Raw genomic sequence first — 13,657 nt, forward strand, 5'->3', positions numbered from 1 at the left:
AAATTTAATTAGCTTGATTTTAATCGATGTCAATCGATTAAAAAAAATAATCGAATTAATTACATACTCTGTGATTAATTAATCTAAATTAATCACATATATAATTTTTGCTGTGAAAGTATTTTAAATATTTAAATTCAAACAAATCATTGAATAATCAGCATTAGTGACATTAAAGTTCAACAACTCTTTTATTATTATTTTCACTGTTCAAATAATTGCCATAATAATCTATGATATGACCTAATATGCTGAGGAAATAAATTCAAAAGTGCTTCGAGAAGAAGTTTTTTTTTTACATCAAAGGCATTTCAGGCCACAGATATAACCTAGAGGACACAATGAAAATAAATTAACACTCCCCTCAATGTCAACACTTATTTGATGAACTCCGGTGATATGCAAATTCCTTGCTGCAGACATTGCAGAGGACTTTATTTTCAACACTTTATTTTTATCAACACCATCAGGCCGTTTTTTTAAAAGTAGATGTTTCAATCAATGATCCAGGCAGCACGTTTTCTTCTCTCTCCTTCATTTTACAGTCTAATTTTTACTGACTAGAACGGCTCGGGGTCAAAGGTCATACGGAATCGATTAATCTGCACTAATCTTTTCGATCAGTTATTTTTTCTCAAATTAATTAATTGAAATTAATCAGTTATTTTGACAGCATATATATATATATATTCTCTCTCATATACTCTCACACACACAACCATGCACGCATATTATGTTTGGTGTTCCAAAACTCTGTATTTGTGCTAGAAATATGCACATCACATTCTCATTCATGTATGTAAACACACGGGAGAGTTTATTCAAGAGTAGAAAACCAAGTAAGGAATGGGGGTTAATCCATCTGTTCATATAGATGAGAATAAACATGCACGCAGCTGTAGAGAATGTATATTATCACCAGTAGGTGGCATTAAAACAAAGCTTCATATTACTGTAATGTCGGTTTTCTGATAGACTAGAAAACAAGGTGGACTGATCACAAATATGTGATATAGTGTTAGGGGCATATCATGTCATTTAATTCAAGTATGTGATATAGTTTTGGGGGCATATCATGGCATTTTAGTCTGAAATAATATGCAATTAAAAATATAGTTATGTATGTAGAGTTATGCTTGCACAACTAAAATAACATGGGAAACACCAATAGCAAATGGAAGGTTTATTTGAATATATAAATAAATGAGAATATGTTACATCTATATACATAAATACCATGTTCTTATTAGATACATTTACTGAATACATAAGTTACACTGTACATAGAAACATTTTAGTGTATACATAGAAATGATTGCATTTCATTTAGACTATCAAAAGACATAACTACAAGGTAGTTAAAAGCAGTCACCATGGGAGATCATATCAGTATGTCTGCATGACTGACTAGCCTATTTGGTCAATAACTAATCATTACTGTTAATATAGAATAAGATATGTACGAATACATGACATGAGGTATATGGGAGGAAGAGTAAAGTCATATAGCAGCATCTTCAGGCTTCTTGCACTGTAGGAGTCATCTGAGTGTAGTGGATTTACCCCTGTGGAAGAGATAAAACACAGTAAGAAATCAAAGGTGTGCACATGGATGGACACACATCTGACAGCATCCCTATACATTCATCACTATGCTCACATTTAGTCATAAACAGTTCATTAAAGCAGCACAAAAACCAATAGAGGACAGGGAGAGGATCCCTTTTTTATCAGTTACCAAACTATTTTGACTTTTCATAATACCTCGCTGTACTAGCTATAAATCATGATATGATGCATCAGTTGTATACCAATAACTATATCGCTAATGAACCTGGTCTGTTGATTGGGATAGCAGAATGCTGATTACCTCAGCGTTGTACGAAGGCCACGGGAAGCTCACGACTGGGCACCAGAGTACCAAAGTGGACGGCCTCCACAGGGTCCTGGTCTGTGGCCACAATCTCATAGTCTCGCACCAGCTGTAACAGAAACCCAAAGGGAGAGAGGTTAGCGTAGCATTAAGACTATACAGAAGGACAGGGGAAAGACCGTTTTCAACATCAAGACACGAGTGTGATTTGGGATACTATAGTAAAAGACTCCTCATATGGCTGACCTGTAGCCAAAGTGGCATATTTGCTATACGTATGGTGTGTCTAAGGGTATGTAAAGAAAAAACTCTTCCATAAGGTTATGAATGTTAATTTCCTATGTACTCCGTGGAACTTTCATGAAAACACCCTCTCACTTCCTACAACTTTAGAATACTTTTTTAAGCATTGTTCCTAGCTTGACTGTGCTGAATATGTGATCCTCAACTACTGCATATGTCACTCGTCCATAAGGTTATAGACGAGTGATGAGTGAGGAGAACTATTTCTCTCTCACCTAATCACTCTATGTGTGGCATACTACACATGAGTGTGAAAGGCATGGGTAAGGCATGGACATGTCCTTACCCAGCAGAGTGCCAGCTGCAGTTGCAGTTCGGCCAGGCGGCGCCCAATGCACATCCGCTTCCCGATGCCAAAGGGCACATGGGCAAAAGGGTTGATGGAGTTTTTCTCCTGAAGCCAGCGCTCCGGACGGAACTGCTTCCCGTTGTTGAAGTATTCATCGTTAGAACCAAGAGCTTGACTGTTGATGACCAGAACCGTCTGTGTGTATGGAGAAAGCATTGTTAGCATAGGACACACACTGGAAAAAATTAAGAGACCACTGCACATCATTCTGATGTCATCCTACGGTTGCTGAGTCACATTCGAATGATTTGACGGTCATATTCAAATTTGTAGTGGTCTGAATATGACCGTTAACTCATTCGAATGTCACTCTGCAACCGTAGAATGACATCAGAAAAAATGTGCAGTGGTCTCTTAATTTTTTCCAGATCTGTATACAGTATTTCCCAGAAGTTTTACATGAACGTTATCTTTTAATATTTTGTTGTAAAGAGTGCAGTAGCACCCCATCACCCTTAGGTGGAATGGCAGGAGGCAGTCACATTAGAGTCCCTTACCCCTTTTGGCAGTGTGTAGTCCCCCAACATGGTGTCTTGGTCCAGGGTACGACTGGTGAAGGGCACAGATGGTGTGAGCCTGAAAACATGAGAATACCATTTTAGAATTTGCACTTTGAGGGTAAACAAGTGTGTGAGTGTGTATGTGTGTGTGTGTGTGTGTGTGTGTGTGTGTGTGTGTGTGTGTGTGTGTGTGTGTGTGTGTGTGTGTGTGTGTTTGTTTGAGTATGTACTGTATGTATGAGAGAGAGACAAAGTGTTTGTATAAGCCCTCATAATTAAGAACGTCATGGAATGAGGAGCATGAATGCACACAGGAGTCCGATGGCCACCTCTAATCCACCACAAACATCATAAACATTCCCAACGCATGCTTGAGAATAAGCCCTGTTTGAGGGTCTCGGGACATTTCGTTCATGTCTCAATGCATTATTGTTTTATGGAGGTATCCATGCATGAGTGGGGGGGGGGGCTCTCAGCCTGAACTCTCTAGCCACTGGGCAGAGAGGGCAACTGGTGGTCCTCACTCAGATAGCCATTGAATGGAAACGGATCTGGATCTGGTGCCAGCTGCTATCTGTTGCACTCCCTTCCCCCCACCCTCACCAGGGCACCAGTGCCAGTGAGTCAGCTTCTGTCAGTACACCCCCTTTATGTACGGGGTTTTAGATTTGTACTTGTAGCCACTGGATTAGGCTTACTGGTATATACTGCATTATAGATCTAATATCAAGTGTTGCAGAAATTAACTACGTTCCATCTTTACTATATTCTCTCCACAAATCAAACAAAAAGAGCCCAAGCTGCTCTCAGTGAGAACCAGCAATGAGGCAAAGTCATCCCAGACAGCAGGCAGTTCTGGTATAGACTTAAAGGTACACTATACAAGATCTTCACCTTAATAGAACCTTTCCGAAGCCAATTTGATGGTAAACAAACTTGTAATAGACTAATCGTTTACCTACTATAGCTATACAGCATAGACATAACGAGTCACTACTGAGAAAACCAGCCATGCAACTTCAAGAACGGTGGCCCGACAAATCTCGTGAGAATCGTGAAACATTACCTTGTTAGTAGATATACTGTAGCTCTTTGGAAATATTTTTTGCCTGTTGTTAATCCTTCACCTCCACAACAAAGCATTTTCATTGTGTATAGGTGGGATAAGTCACAACATTTACAACAGCAGAGTAAAATGTAAATACTGTATATCGCGACTCTAGAGGGAGCTCTACAATCGCCAAAAATACATAAACGTACAGAGTTACCTCTCTCTAATTTGGATATGACTGACCCAAGCTCTGCGAATTCCAAAAGTGTTGTTGAGCAATCGCTGTGGTGACTAATCAGGAAAGCGTACAAAATGACTCCTCAAATAGTCTCTCCCTCAATAATTTACAACATGATGGGAGTTGTTCAGGTTGTTTACGCCAGCAGGAAATGCACCCGATGACTGTAACTGTTTGAGAGCCAGCGCTTGTGTGGTTTTGGGGGTGGCATACCTCATGGATTCCTTGAGGCAGGCTTTGAGGTAGGGCATGTTCTTGATGTGTTCCGCGGTAGGGATCTGACCCGCAGGCACTACCGTTTGGATCTCCTTCAGAAGCTTCCCCTGGGCACAGCCGTTTCGTGAGAGGTTGAAAATAGCCCAGAGCATGCTGTTGGCCGTCTGTGAAATAAACAGTAGAGATGGAGAGAGAGAGAGAGGAAGGGTGATAGAGAGAGGAAGCAGTGAAGAATGAGAGAAAGACAGAACAAGAATGAGAGAGAAAGACAGTGAGAGCAAGGAGGCAGTGGGGAATGAGAACAAGAGAGAGAGAGAGGAAAAGATAAGGGAGGGAATACCATAAGTCAGTATTGTTGCTCTGTTACCACACAGTGATTTCCAGTTATAGGATGCTCTGTGTGTAATTTGATGCTAACCGTCTCTACGCCTCCAATCTGGAGTTCAGTGGTGGCGGCGTACATCTCCTTCTTGGTCAGGTGACTGTGGTGAAAGATGTCACACAGGAAGTCTTCCTCCTTCTCACTTCCTTGTTTGTTCAGCTTCTTGTCAATGTACACCTTAGCTAAGAACACATACTGACTGTTATGCAACATATTTTCCCCTCTATTCCCCTTAAAGGGCAAATCAGTACAGCCACAGCTGAATCACTGCATTGTGTTGAGTGTCAAAATGTTTAGTGCCCTGAATTTACAGCCACTTGTAAAGTATACTGTTACATGCTACTACATATTATAAGTGCACACACATTACATTACATTACATTACATTACATTTGGCTGACGCTTTTTTAACCAAAGCGACTAACAACATGGTAAACAGTAAGTTTTAGAACAATTCTCACAATTTTAGGACAGTTTAAAAAACATTAGAGTACAGTAAGAATAAGTGCGTCGGTGAGTGCTATTTTTAACAGTTACTTGTCAGTTTAAACGGCTGGTGAGTGCTAGGATCAGTAAGACTTGTTGTAAGTGTTGCTATGAGAGTAGATGTTCTCTAAAGAGCTGGGTCTTCACATGCATCAATTACTGGGCTTGTCAAATTGTCATTATATTCTACGCAATGAATCACTCTGTTTTGACACAGTAAACTTAAACAAATCTGAGCACAAAGATAAAACAGACATACATGTCCTACTTTAGCCTGACTTTGAGCATTGGTGCAGCAGGGGAAAGTGAATTGTTTGCATGCATGTGTGCCTCTCTCTCTCTCTCTCTCTCTCTCTCTCTCTGTGTGTGTGTGTGTGTGTCTGTCACAGTGGCAGCCAGTGCAGCACAACAAATGCAGCACAGCCCAAGCCCAGTCTGCACTCTGTTTCCCCCCCTCTTTCCCCCCTCCTCTCCTCTAGCAGTAAACCCTCCCTCTCCCTCCTCACCTCTCTCCCTCCCTCCTACTACAAATATTTGGCTGCAATTTCACCCCTTAGGTCATCCAGTTTACTACGACTCTCCCCCGCCGGGAACACATGGCGAGCAGTGCACATGAGGCGGGAGCGAAGCGCTCGGTTCACAACGAGCGAGCGCGCACTGCAGCACCTGACTGGAAATGTGTACATGCAGAGAGCGGATTGTAGGTCACACATCACGTCAGCAAGGAGCTGTCAAGTAGCCTACCTGTGCTAAATATTTGGTCCCAGGCTGCCGTGTGGTCTTGCCAGGTCTTGGTATTTAGACTTTTATGAAGTCCCACCGGAGTTACCATCATGGTACCGAACGTGCTCATCATCTGCGGAGCGCACGGAAGGATGTATTGTGTCAAAACTTGTGAACTGCATTCCACAAACAGATACACCGTGTCCCAAACTAATCATAATTGCTTCATAATCTTTTAGACTTGTATTGTCATTTAATAGTTGTGTTCTTGTCTTTCACCCAAAAGCCACAGTGTATAGGCCTATTACAAATTAAGGGTACACTGTGACATTTAGTAGCCCTGAGTAAACATAGGCAAAGTACCGAATGTGAGTGAACTCAGTGAACTTTACATTGTAAAAGCTTCCTGAGCAACCTTCCAAACCAGATGTGCTGCTAGAACAACAGATAACGGTATCCGGTCTGCACTGAATGAGATTAAATGTACAAACAAATTACAAGATTGTAGTTAAAACGCTCACCGTTTTTATTGCTGCTATAAAGTTCGTTGCCTCTTCATTGACATGTTCCTGAAGAAGTCCAAACCTTTTGTCGTACAAAACGAAGCAAATTGCTGGAATGGGAAATTGACAAGTTAGTTATAGGCTATTTCAGAGTATTCTTAATGTTGCTCTTTACTTGAAAGAGGGTGTAATCAAATAACTTCAGTATATTATTAACAGCGGACAAATATGACCATAAAACTTACTTTCAAAAGACCACTTGTTCAGTTCATGATTCAAGTCGGTGATTTTTCCGTTGTGTCTGATTACTCCAATCCTTTTGACGAAATCTGCAAGGACCTGTTTGTGGGAAAAAAACGACAAACACGTTGAATGTTAGTTCATCTCTCCACGCAATACATATGGATAGATGTGATGAAAGTTAAAATTAAGCTCTGACGGACCTCGTTGATTTTACCGTCGAGTTTCATCACCTCGGTCGGTTTCATCAGTTTCTGTTGGAAAGCACTCCGCATTCTTTGCCAGTCCTTTCCCTCCCTGTGTGGATTTCAATGTGTCATTTAGCATATTCAAACAAACCTATAAACATCAAACACTACACGGGTACATAAATGTATATTTACAAGATGAGAAGCCCGTAAGCCTCGTCCCGAAGGTCTCTGTAGGCTTTCCACGGTTTGATCTCCAGTCTTTGGGGATAGTTGCCCTCTTTCCTGTACAGCGACTCCAACAAGCAGGGTGCACCGATATGTACTGATTCAAAAGAGCCAAGTTTCAAGCGGAAAATCTTTCCAAATTTTTTATGGTAATCCACCTGAAATAATAGAGTTTTAATGTAAGTGATTTTATTTATTTATTTATTTTTATTTTTATTTTATTTATTTATTTTTTTTGGGGGGGTCAAACTTTTAGCATTAAAAAAATAGCACTAGTTATGAATGGATATATGGTAAATGCACCTATTGGAATCGTCATTATTATTATTATTGTTATTATTATTATTATCATCAACATCATCGTCATTATCATCATTATTATTATTTACCAGTGCCTCGTGTTGGCGTTTCAGCCCGCCTTTAAAGAGTAGTTGGATGAGGCTGCCGAATAGTGGCCAGTTGGTTGGCCCAGGGAGAGCATCGAGACTGTGTGGGCACGTCGCGGTGGGAACAGCATCCTTGGCGTCCAGTACGCAGACCGACGACGTCGGTTTGCAATGTTGCAGCCCCACAGTCTTCTTCTTCAGTAGCTCCATGATCTGCGGAGCTTTCTGGATTTGCGTTCTCATGTTCTCGATAAGCCCGTCCTTTGCCAAAAAACTGCGTTATCTGGAGAGAATATTTGGAGAGTGCGTAAACGTTCCCTTTCAAATTCCTCTTTCGCTTAAATGGTGATACACCTTGCCACAATATATACCCATGGCTGCGTGTATTCCAGTTGAACACGGAACCAATCAGAAATCGGCCCTGCATGATGTGGAGGTCGAGCCCACCATTAATTTATGGATCCACGTTGTGAGTATCTCGACCCCTCTGAGCCCGAGGAAGTGCTCTCGCCCCCTCCCTGCATACATACACACTGTGAAGGTGAGGCGGTTCGCTTGAAGCGCTCCGTCACGTACGATTGGAACAACCATATCTTTTGACAGAGTAAATATTACCACCACGCTTCACCAATTTGGGCAAATATTTGTCAGAGACACACACTCTTTCTCAGCCTGTGTACTGTTGGCCAAGTACGTCCAGTTAATCTAACACGGGTTTTTTTTCTCTTTACACAAGCCACTAAACTGGTTGGAAGCTTGTTTTCAAGACAACAACATCGCATTTGGCACTGTCCCAGAGAGCACGTATTTATCCCCGTTGTGTCACAGTCTGTTTGTCCCTCTGCTCATTAGCAGCTGTAAGCATTCGGTTTCCCTTACAAGCATTGTTTGTTTGTATCATATGACCTGGCGAGCATGACTATTAAATTAGATTACAGAAGCATGTCAAGGCACCAGATCAGGAACACACTTAGCCTACAACCGGTTCCCCATCTTACAAAATCAATGTGGCAGTTATGCCATTCCAATCATTTGCCATATGATAAAATGACTGAGTGGCTGAGGTGAACATTCCACCTTCCTACCACACCCACTCCACTCCACTATACCCCCCCACCCCTCCACACACACACACACACACATCGTTATTGCAATGTAAAAGTGCTTACTCATCGCATATCAGGTGGCATCATCATCCTAACCTTGGACTAAGTGCAGGGTGTGCTGGTAGCAGAGTCGCACAGGACCCCTACAGTACATGTGCAGCAGCAGCACACCCACACACACACACGCACAGGCACACACACACTCAGCTCTTGCCTCATCACTCCTATCCTGGCGTGTTCAACCAGGTCTGCAGTCCCAACTCCAAACATGTTATAATCACCAATTAATTTTACTAGGCCACCCTGTTCTTTCTTTTGACATAAAGTCCCCCCCTTGTTGATCCCATGGTCAATGGTAGGAATTCTCCTCTGTCTCCTATTATTAGTCAAGGATAGTTGAGTTTATTACAGTATTCTGGCCAGCAGTGCGCTTGTGCGATCGGCGCTGCTGAGCAGAGAGACCAGACCTTTAAGTCCAGGGGCCACATCTCAAATGGAGCCTCGAATGGTAGATTAGCTGAAATCCCTCTGGATGAATCTGATGACAACAAAGAGCTTTTCAGGCATGAGACACCAAGTGAATTCGCTGGTCACAAGCAGCCACCCAAGAAGCCAGGTTCTGAAGGAGCCTGCGGGTCCAGGGAGACGGCCGGCCAGCCAGCAGCCAGCCAGTCAGCGGGACGCTCCGATGGCCCAGAAAGCGCTGGGCAGAAACAGAGAGCTGGGGCAGAAGTGAGGCGATAGGGGGTAGAAGCAGGGAACTGGGGCAGAAGTGAGGCGATAGGGGGTAGAAGCAGAGAGCTGGGGCGGAAGTGAGGAGCAACAGGCACAAAGGAAGGGGCAAAAGGGACAGAGAGGTGATGCTGTCAGTAGACAGGTGAAGGATGAAGTTTCAGATTCAGATTGTTCAGGTGCACTCTGTTTTTGTGAGAAATGAGAATGATGGAAAGGGAGAGGGAATGAATGTGTGTGTGTGTGTGTGTGTGTGTGTGTGTGTGTGTGTGTGTGTGTAAGGGTCCGTTCCTGTTCTATTTTCCCTGTTTAGTGTTTTCCATCATGTCTGCTCCTCTTGTTTACTTCCTGTGTCCTGTTCCATGTGTTCCATGTGTTCCATGTGTTCCTTTGTTTGTTTCCACCTGTCTCTTGTTCCTTGTCCACCTGTGCCCTGTTACCACTGTGTATTTAAACTCTCTGTCTTGCCTCAGTCTTCATTGGTTATTAGTCGTTTTGTGATGTTGTAATGTTGATGTATGTGGTTTGCTGCGGCCTAGTAAAGATTTCTGTTTGCTCCTCAGCTTGCCTTGCGTTTTGGTCCAGCTCTCCCCGCAAAAACCATGACAGAATAACCGACCATAAAACATGGATCAAGAAGGCAAGTTTTTATTCTGGTTTGCCACTGCACCTGATGCCCTGGGAGCTTTTCTGGGAGGACAAGGATGCAGGGACCAGTGAGGACGACTGGTCCTCTGAGGAGGACTGGCCAGGTCCCTCTCCAGCTCCAGTCCCAGCTCCCCAACTCTCTGCAGTTCCGTCTGAGGTCCTCGCTCCAGTCCCGGCTCCACGCTGCACTCTGGTCCCGGCTCCCCGAAGCACCCCGGACCCGGCTCCTTGACGCACTTATTACATTATTGGCAAAACATTATTACATTATTGGTTCAGAAATGTTATTACATTATTGGCAAATTATTACATTATTGGCTTTATTACATTCAAATTATTAGGTTATTGGCTTTATTACATTCAAATCATTACGTTATCGGTCGTTATTACATTATTTGACGTTATTACATTATCGGCTGCTACAGTGTGTATGTGTGAGAATGAGCAAATTGGAGCGATGCAATATGATGGACAGATGAGAGGAGAGGTGGAGAGGGGGGACTCTTCACACTTCAACAGGGTTTCAGCTGGCTACTCCTATCCTCAGTCTGCATCGGTACACCCACACAGGCTGACCCACATATGCATGTTCCATTGGATGCCCCTCAATCTCAGGGCTTCAGTGCCCCACCCCCCATGCACACAAAAGTGCAACTGCCCAGAGTAGAAAAAGGCCCCTACCTCTCAGCTACCGCTGCTGGCTATCTCTTTCTGCTCATACTGTTCCAATGTCACTGTTACTGCCCCTGCATCAACGTCTCTACCCCTTTATCTGCCACTGTCTGCCCTTGCCTCCCTATTTCTGCACCTGTCTCTCTATCTTCTGCCTGTTACCCCACATCTGCCCTTACCTCTTGCTCTCTCTCTGTCCCTCTCTTTTCTTCATAGCTGCAAACAGTCTCCCATTCTGTATATTTGATTTGATCCCCTCTCCCTCTCGTTTGTCTCTTGTCTTTTATTCCTCAGCACCTAACAGACCAGTAACAACAAGCGACAGTTGTTATTGAGCAACAAATTAGCAAATATGACAGGACACCAAGGGTCTCTATCAGCTCTCTATATCTGTGCTGGACTGCACACCAGACCTGGACTAGGTCAGAACCAGGTTAGCAAGGAAGACCTGGGGGCGGTTTCACAAAGGCAGATATTTGACTATAGTCTAGGGCCCAGTTTCCCAATAACGATGGAGATACGCTCTTAAGAGGGTTTTCTATGATTCATCTTATGATCGTGTTGTGTTCACTTACCATGTAGATTCCACATTATACCACTAGGTGGTGCTGTGAGTAATTCGACTGTAGTGATTAGACAGGAAGTACTGTAGTGATGTGTTCTACTACCTGCGTGTGGATGGAGAATGTGACATGCTGCTTGAATTAAACATCCATTACCATCTGACTTGATATTTCATTCTTGGACATCCAAACCTTACAAACTGGCGACGAGACAACCCAGTGAGCAATTTTAAGTGAGGATGGCTTTGAATACTCCATTTCCAGACTTTTTTTCTGCCATGCCCGGGAGAACCGGTAATTCCTTCAATTCCTTTCAAGAAATGGGTGAGGATGTTTGAGAATTATCTTCTAGTGATCAATGCAACCGGAAACACTTGGCCGGAGGCAAGAAAAATAGCATTATTACTGCATTGCTTGGGCTCAAAAGGGCAGAGAATTTTCCATACGTTACCAGATTCTGGAAACGATTTAGCAACTGCCATTACTGCACTACAGAATCATTTTACTCCTGCTATTAATGTGGTTGCAGAGCGCCACGCTTTCAGAAAAAGAGTTCAAGGAGCCCAGGAAACAATAGTGCAATACATTGCTGCATTAAGACAACTCGCTGCAACATGCGAATTCCCAAATGGAGATGATATGATTCGAGATCAGCTTGTTGAGCATGTGGCTAACCCTCGTATTAGAGAGAGACTGTTATTGAAAGAGAAACTTACATTAACTGAAGCCATTACTATAGCCGCTCAAGTTGAATCAGCAACTCAGCAAGCTAAAGCTATTGCGGGTGACCAGCACTTACCTGTTTGGTCCAGACCAAAAGTGTAGAGCGCAGACGAAGACCACAACGCCAGGGCACCAAAGTTGCGCCAAGATTATACTGCAAGACCAGCTTTAAAACCTACCTCAGCTCCCTCTGCACATACCTGCTTCAGCTGTGGTTCAGACAAACATCTTGCCAATTCACGTGAATGCCAAGCAGCAAAAGCAACCTGCAGGAATTACAATAAAAAGGGACATTTTGCACGTGTTTGCCAGCAGTGTTGCCAACTATTTCAAATGGAAAGTAGCAAAAGCCAGCTCCAAAAGTCGCTAAATGTCGCTAGATGACGTCATGCACTAATTTGCATATCTATTACGTCACCAGGTCGTGACCCCCAAAAAAAAATGGTGATGGCCCTTTAATTCCCCTTTACACATGTTTGCTTTTCTCCTAGGCCTACTCAAATAGGCAACTTTAACACCCTAATTTAAATATATTTCATTTAATATACTTGTACATTAGGGTAATTGATACACTTTACACTTCTGTATCTTGTCATAGTATACACCAGAATGAGCATTAAGTGGCTGAAATCAGTCATTTCCAACCTATTCCCAACTGCTGCATTTGCTTTGCACAGCTTGAAGTCTAATAACTTCACCATAGGCTACACACAATTTAACCTTACGACAATGGCTATATTTTGGATTTATTTAGTTAATGTCACTCGGACAGAACGATTTTTTTGCCTCAGCCAACAGTCTGTCCTGCATTGACAACATTGAGGCTACATAGCCTAAACGAATGCTTTAGGTTTTTCTAACTTGTATGCTCGATTTTGAACTATCTGCTTGTGAATGAAGTTGTAGCCTAGCCTACTTTCCTTTGTTGAACGGTGCGGGAAAGCGTTTCCCTGTCATCATGTCATTGCTCTCGTCTCGTTGACTCTGGTTGTAATCTCACCCAACCGAAGTTGCTGCATCTTCCAATAACGTTGTCTGAGCTGTTAGATCTATAGAACATCTACTTCTGTGGATAACATGGGCTGATACTACATAGGCCAGTCATTACTTTTATAATCATGGGGCTTTAGGCGAACTCGATGCTGATTCACAAACGAAACAGGCATGAGACTCTTACACAGCACAGCCAAACTCACTGCTCACTCAGAAGAGTAAAAAGGGACATTAGCCTACATGCCATCACATCAGAGTCTCAAAAAGTCTCCAAGAACGCCAGAAAAAGTAGCTAGATTTGTCGCTAGTCGCTTTTTACAAAAAAAAGTCGCTTGGGGGGTCTGAAATCTCGCTAAATATGGCGACAAAGTCACTAAGTTGGCAACACTGTTTGCCAGTCTATGCAGACTCATTCAGTGAAAGAGGTTGAAGTGCCTGAATATACACTCCTGCTTGTGGAAGGAACAGACACTCCTGATAAGATACAATGTACAGCAGTGGACATTCCAGCTACACAGACTGTGAAGACGGTGAAATTAACTGTGGACACTGGT

General features: G+C 42.9%; 1 protein-coding gene across 1 annotated transcript; it reads right to left on the minus strand.

The window, feature by feature from the left end:
• Nucleotides 1–1,168: 1,168 nt before the first annotated feature.
• On the minus strand, nucleotides 1,169–8,107 carry LOC125302687 (1,25-dihydroxyvitamin D(3) 24-hydroxylase, mitochondrial). The gene is made up of 12 exons (XM_048256021.1): nucleotides 7,670–8,107; nucleotides 7,248–7,438; nucleotides 7,068–7,161; nucleotides 6,870–6,963; nucleotides 6,643–6,734; nucleotides 6,143–6,254; nucleotides 4,949–5,094; nucleotides 4,528–4,694; nucleotides 3,023–3,101; nucleotides 2,463–2,660; nucleotides 1,871–1,982; nucleotides 1,169–1,565 (listed from the first exon to the last, which is right to left on the minus strand). Exons 1-11 carry the CDS (start codon nucleotides 7,907–7,909, stop codon nucleotides 1,872–1,874), a joined length of 1,524 nt encoding a protein of 507 aa, XP_048111978.1. The 5' UTR covers nucleotides 7,910–8,107; the 3' UTR covers nucleotides 1,169–1,565; nucleotide 1,871.
• Between the last annotated feature and the right edge of the window lie 5,550 nt (nucleotides 8,108–13,657).

The sequence above is a fragment of the Alosa alosa genome, chromosome 10, assembly GCF_017589495.1.
Source record: "Alosa alosa isolate M-15738 ecotype Scorff River chromosome 10, AALO_Geno_1.1, whole genome shotgun sequence".
Classification (NCBI taxonomy): Eukaryota; Metazoa; Chordata; class Actinopteri; order Clupeiformes; family Clupeidae; genus Alosa; species Alosa alosa.